The 20,966-nt window shown below is 34.7% G+C and overlaps 2 protein-coding genes across 16 annotated transcripts in view; one reads left to right on the forward strand and one right to left on the reverse strand.

Moving 5' to 3' along the window:
* The window catches only part of zdhhc5a (zDHHC palmitoyltransferase 5a), a 42,721-nt gene extending 36,814 nt beyond the window's left edge, over positions 1-5,907 (forward strand). For all 13 annotated transcript variants that reach the window (XR_015475884.1, XR_015475883.1, XR_015475882.1 and 10 more), the window contains 1 exon segment: positions 4,313-5,907. Coding sequence is in view for 6 of the 13 variants with exons in the window: in XM_087236274.1 (XP_087092400.1) it covers positions 4,313-4,526 (214 nt within the window). In the remaining 7 variants the exon portion in view is untranslated.
* Positions 5,908-8,096: 2,189 nt separating this feature from the next.
* Positions 8,097-20,809, reverse strand: tmx2b (thioredoxin-related transmembrane protein 2b). 3 transcript variants are annotated; one of them, XR_015475695.1, is made up of 9 exons: positions 20,520-20,809; positions 19,131-19,191; positions 18,448-18,561; positions 16,776-16,852; positions 14,891-14,997; positions 14,314-14,379; positions 14,094-14,223; positions 9,549-10,634; positions 8,097-9,497 (listed from the first exon to the last, which is right to left on the reverse strand). XR_015475695.1 is itself a non-coding variant. In NM_001002113.1 (8 exon segments), coding segments are annotated over 8 exon segments (924 nt in total). In that variant the 5' UTR covers positions 20,709-20,786; the 3' UTR covers positions 9,425-10,454.
* Positions 20,810-20,966: the final 157 nt, after the last annotated feature.

A 20,966-nucleotide genomic window follows, 5' to 3' on the forward strand; every position in this document is an offset into this window, starting at 1 on the left:
TGGGATGAACTTTCCTTTTAAGTAGAAATGTGCCAAAATGAAATATAATTGGCTGAAGTGGCAGTGGGCAGGTTAAATGACCAAAACAAAGACAGACGTTCTGGCACATAACGCACATTTTCAAAGCAGAATAACTGACTTCAGCATTGTTTTACAGTTAAACATGAATGTTTGCTTGGCATGTTTCTTAAATATCTGCAAGTATATTACAGTATTTTTATGCTTTAGAAGAGTCAATAACTTACATACAGCACCATTAAATACATGAGTTTCCCCAAAAAGCATCGCAAGCTTCAGCGCAAATTGTGAATCTTCTGCTCAGCAGGCCTGCATTTAGTTGATCCAAAATACACAGCATAGCACAGCACAGCAAAAGCATATTTTGATATAAGTGAAAATGGCTTGTGTTTGAATAAATCTTAAATTTGTAATTTACTTATATTATTTTTAATAATAATTATTATTTACTTATAATATTTCAAAGCTGAATTAGCATCATTATCGCAGTCAAGCGATGTTTCAGAAATCCTTCTATGCTGATTTATTCTGCAAGAAACATTTATTATTATTAGATAGGCTATTATTATGATCAATTAACAGTTGAGTAATTATATTGTTTAGGACTTTTTGATAAAGAGAGAAAAAAAAGCAACATTTCTCTAAAATAAATAGATTTTGTAGAATTGGACCTACACTATATAGTTAAAAAAAAAGATTGTATAGAAATTAATAGTTAACATTGATGCTTTAAATGGATAAAGCAGGATAATAAAGACATTTATTACAAAAGATTTTCAGGCACATTCCGTGTTTCTGAACTTGCTATTAATCAAAGATGTGAAAGTTGTAAATGTAAAAAGATATAAAAAGATTTCTCAGCATGTTAACATAAGAGCAGAGCAGCAAATCAGAGTGATTTCTGAAGAATTGACCAGTGTAATACTAAAAAGTTAGCTTTGAAATCACAGCATTATATTAAATTGTATTATGTCTTCAAATATAAAGTAGTTATTTTATATTTTCTGGTGGAAAATGCTGTAAATTACAATTTTTGTATTTTAAATTTAGATTAATAATTAAAATGTGATCAGTGATTTAGATTAAACCAATATTCATATTTTACTCAAACCCATGCTTCAAAAATCCCAAAAACAAAACTTTTTCAAGCGGTTTGTTTTATTTTCTCCATTTTTCATATATATTATACGTGCACACACACAAGTATCCAAAAATAGATCTTATGATAAACATCAGAAGAACAAGTTAATGTGTAACGAGCGAACAGATGACTAGATTTTAAAATCTTTCGACGTCATGTTGATTTTTAAGTCATTGGTGACGTTTGTAGATAAACTAGATATAAAATAAGCCAATCCAGTTTCCAATTGGTAAAATGACTTGATGGATAGATCACAGACAGACAAGAAGCATCATCATGCTGCTCATTATAGAGGTTTAAAAGCCTGCTCATCTTGGAGTTATTAGTCAGCATTTTAAAAAAGCATCAACATTGACCAGAGCAGAGAATGTGTTTTCGTTGCATCTTTCTTGTAGAGAACAAAATGAACTATATTCCATTATCATTGTTTTATATTTTAAGTTGGCATGCAAGCATTATTATTTTAAGTCTAACCAAGGGCCGAGACATTGGCCCTCAATTTTAAGACGTTTCAGTGGCATGCTGATGGTTATAATAAACCTGCTGCACTTGAGTGCTTAAGAAAATGTTTCCTTTCCAAATTGCATGGCAGAGAAATTGAAATTAACTGGCTGTCACGGCTGGATTCGCCACTTCAGCTAAAACTTTATTTTTTTAACTAATTTCTGCTTTGGGAAGTTTTTTTTTAAACTGCCATGCCATCTATTGACCTTATTCTCCGCAGACGAGTGGGCGCTGCCATTTGAATCTTTTTGGCACGAGACTTCCGGTCTCATTCACTTCCATTCATTTTTGGACATTAAAAACTGCTCGTTTCGCTGTTTGATGTTGCAAACTGATATTTCCTTGTTATATTATTCTACTTGGTCACTATAGTCATGCAAACATTTGTTTGTAGAGTAAGTAGTTTGACCGTTCTCTGCCATTTATTATTCCTAGTCATTTCTCCCATAGGCGACTGAAACGGAAGTTCTAAGACAGTCGTGAAAACAGGCCCACTTACGCATTTTAAAATAAGGTCAATATAATACATCTTTGTCACTAGCCTGTGTTAAAGGGTTGGTTAACCCTGAAACGAAAATTGTTATTAATTACTCACCCTCATGACGTTCCTTTCATTCATCTTCAGAACACAGATGAAGATTATTTACTTTATTTTGGAGAGCTCTCTCATCTCATATATAGTGCAAAAATAAAAATGATTTCTTTTGAAAGGAAAGCTTATCTTTCTCCACATTTATGTTACAGCCTTATTTCAAAATGAATTAAATAAATTTATTTCCTCAAAATTCTACACACAATGCCCCATAATGACAATGTGAAAAGTGATTTGTTTGAAATTGTTGAAAATGTATTAAAAAAAAAAACTGAATCAGCACAAGTACAAAAGGATTCTCAGCCTTTGCTCAATACTTTATTGATGCACCTTTGGCAGCAATTACAGCCTCAAGTCTTTTTGAATATGATGCCACAAGCTTGGCACACCTGTGTTTGGGAATTTTTTGCCTGTTCCTCTTTGCTGTACCCCTCAAGCTTTATCAGGTTGGATGGGAAGTGGCTGTCTACAGCCATTTTTAGATCTCTCCAGAGATGTTTAATAGGATTTAGGTCTGGGCTCTGGCTGGGCCACTTATGGACATTCATCGAGTTGTTGTGAAGCTACTCCATTGATATTTTGGAGGTGTGCTTTGGGTCATTGTCCTGCTGAAAGATGAACCGTCGCCCCAGTGTGAGGTCAAGAGCACTCTGAAGCAGGTTTTCATTCAGGATGTCTCCGTACATTGCTGCATTCATCTGTCCCTCTATCCTGACTAGTCTTTCAGTAACTGCTGCTGAAAAACATCCTCACAGCATGATGCTGCCTCCACCATGCTTCACTGTAGAGATGGTATTAGCCTGGTGATGAGCGGTGCCTGGTTTTCCCCAAACGTAACGCCTGGCATTCACTCCAAAGAGTTCAATTTTAGTCTCATCAGACCAGAGAATTTTGTTGGTTATGGTCTGAGAGTCCTTCGGATGCCTCATGGCAAATTCCAGGCAGCGAGTGTCTTCCGTCTGGCCACTCTACCATTCAGGCCTGATTAGTGGATTGCTGCACAGATGGTTGTCCTTCTGTAAGGTTCTCCTCTCTCCACAGAAGAACACTGGAGTTTACAGAGAGTGACCAACGGGTTATTGATCAACTCTCTGACTAAGGCCCTTCTCCCCTGATCACTCAGCTTAGATGGCCGGCCGGCTCTAGGAGGAGTCTTGGTAATTTCAAACATCTTCCGCTGCAACATCTTTCGATGATGGAAGCCACTGTGCTCATTGGAACTTTCAAAGCAGGGGAAATTTTTCTGTCACCTTCCCCAGCCTTGTGCCTCGAGACAATCCTGTTTTGGAGGTCTACAGACAATTCCTTTGTCTTCATGCTTGGTTTGGGCTTTGACATGCACTGTCAACCCTGGGAACTTATATAGACAGGTGTATGCCTTTTCAAATCATGTCCAATCAACTGAATTTACCACAGGTGAACTCCAATGAAGCTGCTGAAACATCTCAAGAATGTACCTGAGCTCAATTTAGAGCTTCATGGCAAAGGCTGTGAATACTTGTGTACATGTGAGTTTTCAGGTTTTTTATTTGTAATAAATTTGCAATAATTAAAAAATATATTTTTTTTTCACATTGTCATTATTAATCCATTTTAAAATAAGGCTGTAACATAAAAAATGTGAAGAAGTGAAGTGAGTACTTTCTGCATACACTGTATATACTGCATTACTACAGGTCTACTACATTTATTTACTACCAACTCTTTACACAACTCCTTGACTTTTCTGATTTTGACTTTAATGCAGTGTATGATTTGCACATTTTGTAAAGCTGCTTTGGAAAGATAATTATTGTGAAAAGTGCTATACAAGTAAAGTTATTTGAGATTTAGGGGGGAAACTGGTATTAGGACTTCTTTAATATATATTTTTGTTTTATTATATTTTCATTTATATGATATAACATTTTAATTTGAAACAAAAAAAGTCTTTCCGTTGATTTGATCAATCTAGTGGAGCATTGCTGATCATTTCTGACCTCAAATGTTGGAACAGTAATGCTCATATATAGGTCTTTCTCTAATTTCTCAGTTTCTCTCCATTTCTCTTGGCTTAGGGACGAGATTCAGATGAAGTCGTATAGTCGGACAAACGGGCAGCCAAAGCCTTCTTCCACCCCCTCATCCCCCACTCATCCCATCAGCGTGTCTACTCGCCCAGGCCAGGCACATTCCAGTGCCGGCTCTTCCCAGAGTCCCGCGCACAAGCCTGGAGGTGGCGTGAAGAAGGTGACCGGTGTCGGAGGGACCACTTACGAGATCTCCGTGTGACAGACGAGCCACAGACTCATTTCTTCACTATAGCAGAGAAAAGAATAATAATAACCGCGCACCAGACTTTTATTGGTGGCCGTGCAAATGTTAGGAAATCATTGCTGACCAGCAGGTATTGGTTGGATTTGACATGGAGGAAGAGGAGGAGGAGGAAGAGCAGGGAGCTACTCATTCATTCATTCACCGTCACGTGATCAGACTTCAAGACTTACACATAAGGAGCTGGAAGACCAAGTCAACGTGACGGCAAAGGACCGGATTGCCTTCAAAACATTTCAAGTACATAAGAAAAAAAAAGGAAGGGATTTTTATCTGACGTAAATGTGTAAATTGTTCTGTATAGAGAAAAAAATGGTCGCTGTTTTTGTTTTGTTTTCAAAGAGTGGAATTTGATTTTTACCAAAAGGGGACCTGTGGCATTCAGTAGCCGTTTCAGACCACTGTGATTGGCATGCGACAATGTTGCGTCCGTATCCAATCAGCGCTAGGGAAGCAAAACGCTAGGAAAATAAGAAAGCAAATGCATTATTTAAATGACCGCAGCCTTTTCAAATCTAGTGTTTTCAGAGCAATGGCCTTGGAAATTCAAGGAGGAAACGTGTTTTTATTTAATTTTTAAAAGTGTTATTTTATATGACTTTATAAATAGTTATTGATAAGATCAAACAATGTTTTTGTTTTTCTACAAAGGCTGATATTTGTTCTCGATGGGCTTTTATCTAATCATATAGATGGATGAAGAACTGTTGGTCGCTCTAAAAACGAAAGTTGCTCATAACACACACACACTCCAAAAAAAATAATTATTTGACATGGAGGAGCCCCATCTTTGGCTCGTATTTCAAATTGTATCTTGTAGACATTGATTGTCTGCCTCTTAGGCTATTTCTTTTTTTAATACATGAGGGGCAAATCTCATCAGTGGCCTTGACTAGCCAGCCATGTAGGATTTACACCACCAGGATGCTGGAGACCATATCAGTGCCCTCTGATTGGACGACAGTTCAGCCAATCAGTGGACGTTAGCTGTCGAATCAGAAAGCCTTTTATTATTAATACTATTATTTAATGCTTACCTATCACTTTTAGAAAAAGATTGTGACATTTTGCCGTCATTTCAATCATCGTCTGTCTCGTCTTTTAGATCAGGGCTGGCCAATCAGGGGACAGAAGATTTAATTTTATTTGTGAGCAGTTCATTCATAGGATTTTTTTTTTCTTTTTTGGATCACAAAGATTAACTGAGGGGAAAGAAAGAAAGAGAAGAAAGTGTACTGTATAGTTCAGTGTGAGTGAACATGGTTGTGAATATGTGTATGCGCGTGTGTGTGTGTGTGTGTGTGTGTTTGAGCATTGGTAATAAACTCTTTATAAATGACTTGTCTTTCTGACTTTTGTTTGGCCTTTGTCATCACTATTTTCTTTCTGTTTTACTTTATTTTCTCTATTCATTTAGTTGTTTCATATATATAACCTCAAATCAGAAAAGGTTTGGACAGTATGGAAAACACAAATTGTGATTTCTAAATTTACTTTGACTTGTATTTCATTGCAGACAATACAACAAACATTGCAACACGTTTCAAAAAAGGTGGAACAGTAAAGCATTTAGCACTTTGTAATGTTTAATTGTTCACAACAATTAAAAAGATGTTTAGGGACTGAAGACACCAAGTGATCAAGTGTTTCAGGTGTAATTTAAAAATTCCCACTTTAAAATGCACCACAGATTCTCTATTGGAGACAGGTCAGGACTGCAGGCAGGCCAGTCAACTACCTGTATCTTCTTTCTCTGTTGCCAGGACTTTGTAGTTTGTTCTGAATGTGGTTTTGCATTGTCTTGTTGAAATATTCATGGGCGTCTCTGGATAAAAGGGCAGCATATTGTGCTCAAAATCTCTCTGTCCTTTTCAGCATTAAAAAATGCCATCGTAGAAGTGCAAGTTACCATTGTTAAGGGCACTGACATAACCATGTAACATGACAACATGGCTTTTGAACTTGTTGCTGGTCAGTTTGAATGATCTTTCTTTTGGTCCGGAGCACACGGCGCCCATCTCCCAAAAAACACCTGAAATACAGATTCATCTGACCACAGTACATGTTCTCATTGTGATGGTCCATCCCAGATGCCTCAAAGCCTTTTATTTATATATATATATATATATATATATATATATATATATATATATATATATATATATATATATATATATGTATATATATATATATATGTATGTATGTGTGTATTCACGGTCTCCATGTTGTACATTTTGTGACTAATTTACTTTAATTAGTCACAAAATGGTTAAATGGGATTTCACAGTTTATGTAGAAAGTACTGCAGGTAAGGTTCATTTTTAACACTACTGTTTGCACACTGGAAAGTGTTGAAACATCGGAGAAACATGTATTTGTTACTTTAAAAATTGTATTATTTGAGAGGTATATTTGGTAACAATTTATGTTATTGCCTGTATTTGTAATGCAATACAATGATATTCTGAGTGTGTTATAACATTCAAAATGCCTTATGAACGGTGTTAAAATGTGTTGTATCACGAATAATTGTAACAATACATGAAAAAAAACAGTATAAGTAAAAATTCTTATAATGCGTTAACCCTTATGAATACACAAAGGCTTCAGAAATAGTAAGTAAAAGGCATTTATTTCAGTCACAATGTCTTCAAATTAAACCTAACGTTTCTATGATAATGAAAGTTTTCTTAATAGCTGGTCGAGTGACCCTCGGTGCAGCGGATATGACAAACTAACGTTTTTTCTTAGACGACGCAGAAAAGTGTACAGGTAAAGTAAACAAGTCATTTATTCACAGACAGAATTTATTTAGCTCTTGATCCAATGTTTGCCAAGTTTTATTTAATTTAGCATTTTATAATTCAATGTTATGACTGGATTCAGTCTGTTCTCCACAATGCGGGAATCATCTATCAGCGAAGACGCCATGAACGATCAGCAACAAAATATTTTGGGACTTAACTAGCAGCACTGTAGGCCTATAAACGTCTTTTAAACACATAAATTCTTTATTAATTCATCTCAGCCCTAACAATGATGTGATTTGAAGGATAGTGGTAACATAAAAATGTGAAATGCATTATTTAAAGGTGCACCGTGATCCTTTGGTAGAAAAGTATTAGCTTAAAATAGCCTGACGGGATTTGTTTTGATATGTAAATAACGACAACAGTGAATTAATTAACCGGTGACGCGGTATCGCAGTAATAGTGCTGTCGCCTCACAGCAAGAAGGTCGCTGGTTCGAGCCTCGGGTCAGTTGGCGTTTCTGTGTGGAGTTTGCATGTTCTCCCAGCGTTTGCGTGGGTTTTCTCCAGGTGCTCCGGTTTTCCCCACAAGTCCAAAGACGGTTAAATTGGGTAAGCTATATTGTCCATAGTGAATGAGTTTATATGGATTCCCAGAAAGTTGCAGCTGGAAGGCCAGTCAAGTACCTGTAGGCCGTTTTTCTCCGTTAAAACTCTAGTTCTTTCTATTCTGTATGAATTTAAAGCGACTTTATAAAAATCCCAGTCTACATGCATGGTCAACAAGACAAGCAGTTTTATTGGAATGGCAAATAAAAAAACCTCCATCCACAACCACTTATAGCACTTGGTCATCTTCCATACATTAATTAGTGAAAAAAAAAATCAATAATCATTTACTCACTAGGGCGTTAAAATAATATTGCTAATTTTTTTGCAGACGTGAAGTAGTTTGTAATACATGAAGACTGCCTGCAGCTTTCTTCTGTGCCTTTCAGTTTAAAATATTAACATACTAAAAGCTTTAATCATTCATCACTAATAAAAAATTCAAATGATAAACTTAATACATAAAACAGATATTTAAGACATTGACTGCAGAGTTGGGTCTGGTCTTGGTGACTGAAGTTTACCACAAAATCATGTAATAAAAGCTTAGTCACACTTTACAATAGGGCTGCGTTGATGTTAACTTTTACCAACATTAACTATTAATGAAAAAGCATGTACAGCATTTATTAATCATAGCTCTGCATTTACTAATGCATTAAAATCCAAACTAATTCTTGCTAGCATTGTTAATGCACTGGAAGTTAACATAAACTAACAATAAACTGTATTTTTATTACCGTTAACAAAGATAAATATACTGTACTGTTGATTGTTTGTTCATGTTGGTAAATGCATTAACCAACACCACCATATTGTAAAGTGTTACCATGTTTCATAACATCTTGCTTGAACAGATTCTCATGACATGAATATTGGCAAGAGCCTCCCTTTTCAGAGCACTGAATTGAGTCGAACACTCAGTACCATCATAAAAGCACACCATGAAGAGCAAAAACAAAATGAAAACAACAACACAAGGAGTGAAAAAGGAATGAGTAGAGCAACAATACAGTAGAAAGAAACTGATATAAAATTTGTTCCCCAACAGTGATGCTCCCAGCAAGCACTTTGTTTTTGTTTATTTAAAAGACATCTAATAGACGTCCATGCATTTGTTTTTGTTTAAAAGAAGTCTAATAGAAATCCATGCATCTGTTTTTGTTTATTAGACATCTAAAAGACATCCATGCATCATTTTTGTGTTTGTGTGTGTGTGTGTGTGTGTGTGTGTGTGTGTGTGTGTGTGTGAAAGGCGTCTAATATGCATCCTTTTTTGTGTAAAAGAAGTCTAATAGACATCTAATAAACATCCATGCATTGGTTATGTTTAAAAGACATCCATGCATCAGTTTTTGTTTAAAAGACGTCTAAAAGACATCTAATATACATACATGCATCAGTTTTCATATTTAAAAGACATCTAATAGACATCCATGCACTGGTTTTTGTGTGTAAAAGACGTCAAATAGACATCTAGTAGACATTCGTGCATTGGTTTTTGGGTTTAAAAGACATCTGATAAACATCTATTAGACATCGATTCATCAGTTTTTATGTTTAAAAGACATCTGATAAACATCTATTAAACATCCATTCATCAGTTTTTATGTTGAAAAGACGTCTAATAGACATCCACACATTAGTTTTTGTTTAAAAGATGTCTAACAGACATCTAATATACATACTTGCATTGGTTTTTGTGTTTAAAAGATGTCTAATACAAATCCATGCATCAGTTTTTGTTTAAAAGATGTCTGACAGACATACATGCATGCATGGATTTGTTTAAAAGACGTCAAATAGATATCCATACATTGGTTTTTGTGTTTAAGACATCTAACAGACATCCATGTATCAGTTTTTGTTTAAAAGACATCTAACAGACATCTAATAGACATTCATGTGTCAGTTATTGTATTTAAAAGACGTCTAATAGACATCCAAACACTGACGTCTTAGCTAAAACCAGGCTAAATTTGGTCTGTCTGTAAAAATCGAATAGACGTTTAACAATAAACCAATAACAGACTCATCGTCAAATAGACAGATTTCACATGTAGTCGTTCATTCCTGTCAATCTGTTGACTAGTCTATTTTTGCACTGTTGTTAGATGTCTGTTAGATTTTCACTGACAGACCAAATGTAGACTTGTTTTAGCCAAGATGTTGATTAGATGTACAAAGTAATGCTTGCTGGGATCACATTTACAAGCCATTGTAGAGGTAGATGTCTAATTATCGATTAAAAATAACAGCTGACAGAAATCAAGTATCGCTGTATGAAATGATAGATTTGAATGCCTGTGCGTACTGTATCTAGCTCATTGATGATTATCAATAATAATATTAGGAATTTTTAAATTACTGGACTGATTTTGCAGTTGAATTAATAGGTTATACAAAAGAAAAGAACAATCATTCTGTTGGTAACTACACACAAGCGTTCTCTCCGCATGCTGAGCTTCAGCATGATCTGCTCCAGGCCAGCGGTGATCAACAGTGTTCTTCAGCCGCATGCAGTTTTTTTATTTGTCCTTCTTGCTCTCTGTGTCCATTGCACTGATGGTTTCAGCCTCTGGTTCTTCTTCTTCCGGGACGGTGGAAAACACGAGCTCGCTGGGCCTCTCCAACTTCTCTTTGGTCTTTCCGAGTTTCTTCGACTTCTGATACAACTCGTTAAGGTTAAACTCTCGGATGATGTTTTCCTAGAAATAAGCAATAACAATAAAAGGGTCACACCATTTGTCTGTAAACAGTACACAGAAAATATAAGAAGAAGGTTGTGTCCGAAATCGCCTACTACCCGAAAGGGTACTACATTTAAATTTACTACACGACCATTAGAGATGCTCTATATAGTATGAATGGAATTCGGATGTACTAGATCTGCCATTTGTCATTATCACATGTCAGTTTCATCGCTTCACTTACAATCGTGAATTCTCTCGTGTGGCATTATGGGAAGCGTAGCATCCATTGGATGCGCATATCGCTTTCAAATTGTTTTCCATTTATCATTAAGGTATATCGTTTTTTCGAATATTATGAGTTTTGACATACTAGTCCTCGGCTTACATACTGTTATATTTATTGATTTATCACATACTATATAGAAAGGCAATAAGTGATTTCAGACGCAGCCACAATGTCTATCTACATGCGATGCTGGAGTTGAAACCAAGGTTATTGCATTTTAGAATTAGTTCTTATTTCGATACTATTTTAAAATGTGCTGTAAATTTCAGTTCTTTTTTTTTTCCTTATTAACGGTTTTGTTCGTTTTAGTTTTGTGAATACATTGATTTTATTTTTATCGATTTGGTCTCTGTTTTAGTAATTTTAGTTTTTAGTTTGCAAACCTCTTAGTAATATTTTTTTGAACAAACACAACACAAAACCATACAAATGCAGTTTATATGAATTCAGACAAATTAGGGATCTTATGTAGTTAGCTATGGCTAGTTTACAATTTTTTTTGGCTAATTATAATTTTATTTTTGTTTTTCAGTGACAGCAGTGTTAACATATCAGTTAACGAATACGTTTTAACCAATAGTTTTACCAACTTAGTTTTTTTTTATAAACATCTATAAAGACGTTGCATAAATGTTTTTTATTTTATAAATGGTTTCTATCTCTCTGACGTCGCGGCTGAACAACAGCAATAACTTCTATGACAATGATCATCTCAGGTGCTGATGATGTGCTTTTTTCAGTGTTAAATGCTGCCAATGTGAGCTTGAATATTATTTACTTGACCGTTATTGGCATACTGAAAGCAGCAGATGTTAGAAAGTAAAACAACTAGCAAACAGATTAATCATGAATGTCAGAACTACTTGCAAACCAACATCAGTCACTCAGCATGTACTTTCGTAATGTTAATGAAATGTAATATTTACTCATATAATTAAACTTGCATTTCTGTAGTTAGGACACATGTGAGCCGTTTTATGGATGAAGTTTTTTTTTATTATTACTTATATCTTTTTATATAAATCCAGATACATTTGCATATTTTTTCCTCATAGTTTGGCCTTCCAACCACACACACACACACACACAAAGAGATTTTTATACTTCAAAAACTGAATTTAAGATGCACCCGAATGGATAAATTTGGAAACGTGGGTTTTTGTGTTGTAGTGTGGACTTTAAAAATAAAGGTCTTTGAGAACTATGACACACATTTAGTCATGATGCAGTTTTGTAACCATAGATTTCTAAGTTTACACCATTATGCGGGTCAAAGATGGGATCAAATTTTGGTGCCTGTGACAAATTTAGTTTACAAAAATAAATTTCTAACCATAGAAAGCAAAATATAGCCAAGTCAAACGTCACTTTAATGTTTCAGGTAACTTGTGTGAAAATAAAATAACTAAAGATAGCTGAAATGTCCAATCGTCATTCAGAGTTACCAGATTTATTCACAATTATTCACAATCATTAAAAGAATAAGTGACAATATTTTAATAAATTTTAAAGAATTAAAAATGTATTTCTGAGAAAACATTCTGTATTTCTGAGTAAAGCTTAGTGGTTGAAGAATTGCGGTAATTGATAAAGACAAAATGGCGAATAATTAGTGTTTTGGAGCTGCACTGCGGTCTATAAAAAAGCCATCAAATGATTCTTATTTTAAATGTTTCTGGCAAGTGTTTTTGAGATTTGTACTATTGTTGCACCTGAACACAGCAGTACAGATAGTTGGTGTCATCTTGACCATTAGTGAACACATTCTTATCCATATTAACAGGCTTTTCTTTCAAAACGCTGTTCTTGACTGTTTGGCGCCATCTTGTGACTGAAAACATACATTCGTTTACATTGACTGTTTGACGCCATCTTGTAACTGAATAATATATATGTTTATGCTGCATTCCGCCTGTTTTGCTTCTTTCAGCTTTCCCGTTTAATTAAAGGGCTTGTAAATTACAGCTCAGGTCAATGTTTTGTGTCTAAATATTAAGTTTTGTAACAAGTATCAGTGTAATAAACTGTAATGTATATCTAGACAGTTTGCTCAATATAAATCCCTTCAGTCTAATGATAAGCGAGTCAGGCTTTATTCTGAAAATAAACCGACTAGATGTACATTATTCCTTACTTATTGTGCGTTTAGGCAATCTCACAGTAATATAATTTTCAGACCAATGTTTAAGTGTGAACAAGACGCTTAATACTTTAAAAATGCAACTATTGGAATGATAAAATAAAGGATACTCTCCATTATTTAAAGGGTGCATAAGAAGAGCGACATTGCATGGCTTTAATAAAAAGGACGGGAATGCAGTCATTTTTATCATCAGTACAAAGTGTGTAAAGCTACTTCCAAAACCGCATACTTCCATATTATATAGTACTCTAAAATCAGTAAGCGAGCAGAGTAGTATATCCAAATTCATAGAATTTGAAAAATAATATATGAGTAGTAACCGGATGACCTACTACTTCCGGCAAGATTCTGAAGTGCGCATCCCAGGCAAGCTGTGCTATCCCATGATGCCCCAAGAGACAATTTATGAATGGGAGTGAAGCAGCACAACTGACCTGGGTAGGTCATGGGACCATGACAAAATGGACGATGTAGTACGTCTGAAATCCATTCATACTACTCACATTGATACTGTATAGAATGTAGTTTTCTAACAGCCGAGAGTACGTTTAAATTCAAATAAAATTAGCTACTGAGTAGTAGGCAGTTTCGGACGATGCCTAAAAAAAAGAAGAAAAAAAGAAAGAAAGTATAATTCTCTTGAACAGCTCTTGCATACCAAAATGTAAGCAAGAGAACCCCCTGTTGGTTCAGTGGTACTGTGTAGATCAGCGTTTCTCAACCACGTTCCCGGAGGACCACCAACACTGCATGCCATGTCTTTCAGACTCTGCGAATGAGCCGATGATCTTAATCAGGTGAGTTTAATTAAAAAGACATGGGAAATGTGCAGAGCTGGAGGTCGTCCAGGAACGTGGTTGAGAAACACTGGTGTAGATGCTACTGTCATCCATCATAGAGAGATTAGAAATACAGGAGAAATACAGGAAAATATTTCAATTGAATGATATCACGATAGAATAGAAAAAATGTGGGAGAATCCTGGGAAAAACGGTAGGCTATGCACTTTCAAAAGTATCCAGATAAACATGGTCCTGCGCCATACCTCTGTGAAGGTCCAAGACACTGCTCGTCCCTTCTTGTCCACCTGAGGGCGCCTCATGACCTCCTTTCCCCCTTGAAATAGCACCAGAGAGGGCAGTTGCTTTGACAGAGGAGAGGTGCTGACCCTGTACCTGAGGACAACAAACACATACAAATGCTGTTAATCCTTTTTCTACTGGGTATTAATCTGCATGTGTTCAATGGGAGACAAAGCAACTTACTTCTTAGATACTTCACCATAACGACCGATGTCCACTTTGCCAAATTTGAGACCAGCACAGTTATACCTGCACAGAGTAAGAGAGGTTAGTCATCTCCATTCACAGTATTTAAATTGTTAGAAATTGATGAGAAGATTGGGCTTAGTAATAAAACGCAAGTACTAAAAATGAAGGTTCTGTTTACCAAGACTTTTTTTTTAAATTACTGACCATTTACTCACCCTCAGGTGAACCCTTTACGAGTACCTTTCTTTTGTTAGAAAGAACACAAAAGAAGATATTTTGAAGAATGTTTGAAACTGCTAACCACTGACATCCATATTAGGAAAAACAAATAGTATGGAAGTAAATAGTTATCGGTTTATAACATTTTTCTAAATAACTTCTTTTGTGCTCAACAGAAGAGAGAAAGCCAAACAGGTTTGTGACAAGTGATTAGCGAGTAAATAATGACAGATTTTGTATTTTTTGGTAAACGGTGCCAATATTCTTTTAATGAAATTAAAAAAATGTAAAAGTATGTTTGTAAACGCAAACTTATAAATGACAGTCCATATTTCAAGGGCAAGTGTCTTACTTCAAGGACAGATCAGCATAGACAGAGGCGAAAGACTGACACTCTGGTGACCAGTTAGCAAAAAACTCCACAATCCAGGTCACTCTGTGGTCCTTCTCCAACTCCTCCTGCAGACAAAAGGAAAGCCACATCCTAAATTCACTAGCGTAAACCAACATTTTTCAAACAATATTCCCCTCAGGCTGCTAAAGGTAAAGTTTAACTGAAATTTGAGTGTGCCGCCAACCCTGGGTTAAAAACTTACTTTGGATTATTGTTTCTAAGCACCCAATGTTAATAAACCTTTATGACCTTCGAATTCTTTTAAGTGGTGTCACAGTAGTGCAGTGGATACCACAATCGCCTCACAGCAAGAAGGTCACTGCTTCGAGCCCCAGCTGGGTCATTTGGCATTTCTGTGTGGAGTTTGCATGTTCTTCCCATGTTCACGTGGGTTTTCTCCGGGTGCTCCGGTTTCCCCCACAGTCCAAAGACAAGCACTATAGGTGAATTGAATGAGCTAAATTGGCCGTAGTGTATGTATGTGAATGTAAGAGTGTTGGGTTGTGGCTGGAAGGGCATCCACTGCGTAAAACATGCTGGATAAGTTGGCGGTTCATTTCGCTGTGGCAACCCCTGATTAATAAAGAGGACTAAGCCACAAAGAAAAGTAATAAGCCAAGTATTACGCTACATTTTGTCTTTTTAAAAGGTAACAAGGACCCCATTTTACCTGGTATTAAGATTAAAATATTCTTAAAATGAAAATTAAAAGGAAATCCAATTAATAAATGATTATGTTTACATTAAAATAACTAATCTGAAATGAGATGTTAAACAAATTTATAATTGTTGAACTAATAATGCTTAATCTTAACAAAATTATAAATTTAGTCCTGATTCAGTTAACGTTCCACGCTGTCATTTTTAACACCTATCAAAAAAAAGTTAAAAAAAAAAAAAAACTTTTATAAATGTATAATCTGTGGTGAAACGTCTAAAATAATGCTGTGCACAGGGCTAAATTTACTTGTTTTATAAAATGCATAAGTAATTCCCTGGTCACACACACAAATATAGATTTAAGGCAAGAGAAGAACACATTTAAGATATTTGTAATAACCTTTAATGAGCAGCACTGTGACTATGATGAGAATAAAACTATGTTAATGTTGTAGTCTTTGGAAAGTGTTGTTTACAAATTTCAGTAAAAATGCACAGACACTGGTTCAGCTAGCAGTTTCCACACTCATTTAGAAGAACCACACATTTGAACATGTTTATATTAAACATTATATAGAAAAACATGCATATAGAAAGTGCTTACCTGGTGTGTGATACCTCAAGTTGTCATATATAACAGAAATTCTTGAGGTTAAAAATAAATAAATCAAATGAACAACTAAGATGTGTACTTTTGTGCATATTTTCACAACAAAATGCCACAAGAATTGCAGTAAATATTGTCACAAAATAAAAAAAAATAATCTACAAATAAAATTTAAAAAATGACCAAAAAAAATTTTGGCTGCAAAAATCGAAATTGTTTTTTTCCGCAAATAATAGCAAGGACTGGTTGAACACAGAGTCAGACAAAAAACAATCACAGAAAGTATTTTAACAGGTATACTCTGCTACATTTGACTGCCAATTGCTGTAACAATGTAATATAAAACATGGTACAGAAAAAAAAAACACATTTTAATAAATGGAAAGAATTTAACGAAGCTGAATTTTTAATGGAAAATAAAAATTTCCTGATATTTTATGACTTGGACAAAAACAAATATAAAATTCCCTGACTTTAAATGTCTGGAATAGGCCTTTTAAAATTCCATGACTGTGGGAGCCCTGCAAGTTCTGCCTCGTCTCTAAAGCAAATTCACAGATCAGAAATAATACTCACGTCAATGGTTTTATCACTGAAATACTTGATGTATTCAGGGCCCATGTACAGAGGAGGTTTGCACGTCATCAGAAAAACTGCAATGGGACATGAAAATATTAAAATGCATAAAAATTGTCATCCGTACTAAAATGTACAGTTGAATACAAATTTTTTATATATCTCCCAGGTGCTGTTTAATAGAGTGAAGATTTTTTTCAACACAGTTTTAAATCACTTATCACTATTTTGTCTTTGCCATGATGACAGTAAATAATACTTTTGTAGTTATTTTGCAAAAACAATGCTAATTTTTGTTCCACTTAAAATTTGATTTAAAGGTTTAACAAGATTTAACTGGTAAAGTTAAGTTAATTAAGCGACTCCCTGGAATCCGACAACAGAGGGTTTTCTCGGTAGCCAATCAAAATAATTATTTTCTTAAGGGGCTAATAATATTGTCATTAAAAAAATGTAAAAAGCCCAACTTAAACAAATAAAACTTTCTCTAGAAGAACAAAGTAGAAATGCAATGGCTGGCTGATGGCACAGTATTGTAGTAACACCATTTGATCAATGTTAAATTATCCATGTTACATGACACAAAGTTACATGAACTTTGTAATAAACACTTTGTAAAACATTATATGCAATACGTTTCCACATTTGTTGAAGGCTGCAGGCTTTACACTTTAATGTGTCAAAAGTATTTAGCAATTCATTTAGTTTTACTTTTAGAGCAGATTTTCTTTAGGATAATATTCAGGTTTCTTAATCCTGTGACATAAGTCATAACTGCCTGTTTAAATTACTTTTGCATCAAAAAAGTATTTTGATAATACAATAGACAATGCTATTTGATGATAACAATAAACTAAACTAAATGATAATAATAAGAAGAAAAAAAGAAAAGAAAAAAGATAATAGAAAGCATTGTGGAAACGTCCTTACTCTGTTAAATATCACTTAGGAAAAATCTGAAATCGAATTAATTTCTAATAATTCTGCCTTTAACTGTACCTAATATTTGGTTTGGTCTATTGTTAGTTTAAAGCAGGGGTGCCCAAACTTTTTTCCTATAAAGGGCCAAAACCCAGACTTGATTGACAGCTGTGGGCCAAATATTTACCAACCCGTAAATTGGCCAAGGGGAATTTCCTGATTTATTCAGTAATATCTAAAAAAAACAAACTAGAAAACATTGCTTTACATCATATTAACTAATGCAGTATCATTTTTAACATTTCATAATGAACTTATTAGAGTAAAAACATTAACAATCCAATTCATAACACAATGGAGTTCAATGCTGAATACACTAATCGAGCTGCTCCTGCCTTTACCTTGATTTGCTCGGAGATGTTAGATGTACGTCAGGAGACAGTATTTACATTTTAAAAGTCTGAATCATTCATACATTTAAATTAACCATTTAATTTCAGCTTATCTATAAAACTAAAAGCAAAAGATTATGTTCAATTGAAAATGACAATTTCTGTCAAAGGCATTCGCCCTAACCACCTCCCCAATGTTCTCACTCTCTTTTTAGATGGGATAGTGAATTCAAAGGTTACCGTAGGCCAACTTTGGCCCGTGGGTCCTACTTTGGGCATCTCTGGTTTAAAATAAAAATAAAAAAACTTTCTACTCAATTCACAATTTGCAATCTTGCAGAAAAAAAACAAATACTGACCAATACACAAGGTCAAGTACAAAAGCCCCAAACGTATGTCCAGTCTGAAGAACAGGATCACGTTGGCCACTTTACAGAAGAGGATGATGTTGCCCACATGCTGCTCAATGGTAACTGTGGAGCAAAGATTCAAACAAAACAACACATTATTAAAATTCACTTGTGATGCATAAGTCAAATGGGGTGAGATGAATATGGAAAATAGACAGTAACAGAAACACTGCATGACAAAGAAAATTGGTTTAACAACAAACACAAGCACAACTGCCATAGAGAATTGTTTCATGTATAAACAAAGCTTAAAGGGATAGTTCACCCAAAAAATTTGCCCAACATTTACTCACACTCAAGTGATTCTAAAGTTTTATGAACTTCTTTCTTTTATTGAACACAAAGACATTCTGAATGATGATGGAAAAGCAGCACATAGTAGGAACAAAACAAAGATTAATCTTCCTTTGTGTTCAATAGAAGAAAGAAACTCAGGTTTAGAACAAATGAAAAACCAAGTAAAATGATGACACTTAATTTTATGGTAATTATCACTTTATCATTCAACCTCTGCCTACTGATGAAATTCAAAAGGTTTTTTTTTTCTGAATGTCAGTAAATATAATGTTATTAGATAAAAAAAACTGCACACAGATGGGAAAATGATGGATTAAGATTGTTTAAACTCTTACTTGCTCTTCGGTTCTTCATCATGACTATTGCACTCAGGAACATCAGTATCTCCACCTCTCTCTGAAACAACACAGGAGCACAGCAGAGGCATTAATTTACATTAAATGTTAAACATACATGTTACAGTAAAGTTAATATACAGTAAAAGTTAACATATGAGTCCTATGATAAAATATCTGTCCTAAAACAGTGGTTTTTATATTTAAAGGTCAGTCGCCATAGACCCACAAATATAATCATCCACATTTGAGGGAAACCAACTGTAGAAAGTCATGCATTTATGGACTTTGTATAAAGAATTCATACTGTAAAAATTATAAATGGGTCTAAAATATCATTTCAATTTTAACTTGTCAAATGACATTATTTTATCTACTCGTCAAACTGTTTACTTGTTTACATAAAATGTCATTATTCGTTTTGGATCTCATCTGTATTTATTTGTTTTAATCATTATTATTTATTTTGATCTTACACAATCATACTGTTATATTCATTGTTTTATAATTTTATATATATAATGGGTGCACAATACTGGAAAACTTGGATATTGTGATATAAATACAGTTTCACTACATGACTTAAATAGCCGTGTTTGGAAAGTCATTTCTTTAGAATGATTGGGAAGATTTGTATGGGAGTGAAATATAAATACATTATATGTAATTTATTATATACATATAATAAACAAACCACAGTCATAAATAAACACAATGGAGCAAATGTTAAAGCTAAAATAAACTGTAATTTATGGTTTTCTGGGGAGTGTATCCTGGGACAAAAATTTAGTAATCAAATGTAAATGAGCATTGCAACTTCTTCAACAAATAATTAATTCCATAAAATGCTTTTTAGTTTTTTTTTTTTAGTTTTTTTGCTCTTTATGTTCTCTTCAAACGCTTTAAACTCTTAAAATGTTTATAATGTGCTTGAAAACACATGGAAATTTTAAACTTTCACTCTATAATGGTTAAATTCTGCAGTGTCTCCATAAATCTGATGTGTTTTGGCCAGTAGATTATGGTCATCTATATTCATAACTCAACATTCCACATCCTGAGAGTGCGATGTGACTATTGCAGACACACACATAGCGATATATCGATGCTCAAACGATATCATGCAGCCCTAATATATATATATATATATATATATATATATATATATATATATATATATATATATATATATATATATATATATATATATATGTAGAGATAGATAGATCTAGCATTATTTATATGTATGGTAAGCTAAATAGCGACCCCCAAATTCTGTCACCCATCATATGTGGCCACTGCCCACAGAGCCCAGTTCCCATGTTACAGAGCAGGTTATCTGCAACTGTTATCATGTTGAAACCCCAGATGTGTCTGCTTTATACATACCCAATCAAAATCACACGAGTTGCCATCCTCGCGCTGCGTCGAAAGATGTTCACAGACTCCGGGCATTTTGCGGATCATCACGAACGCGATAGACATAAATAACGACGCGATGTAGTACGGTTTTAGTAGCCATTTGTAAACCTGCGGCAAATGATACAGAAACGCGAACAGAGGTGTTAACAATGCCATGTTGGTTTTACTTTTATTAGAAAACAAGTGCTGTTGTGGTCCAAAACGGCAGAGTCCGCATCAACGCCGCTTCCAGTGCGTGATAATTTTCGTCGGCGAATGAATTAAACGATTTAAAGGGACAGAGGTCACAGCGGACGAAGAAAAAATCGCCCCGCCTCTTTAAAGCGCGGCCGTTGATTGGTCACTTCACCCAAATGGCGTCTCTTATTGGTTTCGTGATGTCACATAAAGGGAAGGACAAGAGAAAGTGTGTTG

This window comes from Danio rerio, chromosome 1 (genome assembly GCF_052040795.2).
Source record: "Danio rerio strain M-AB ecotype USA chromosome 1, GRCz13ab, whole genome shotgun sequence".
Lineage (NCBI taxonomy): Eukaryota > Metazoa > Chordata > Actinopteri > Cypriniformes > Danionidae > Danio > Danio rerio.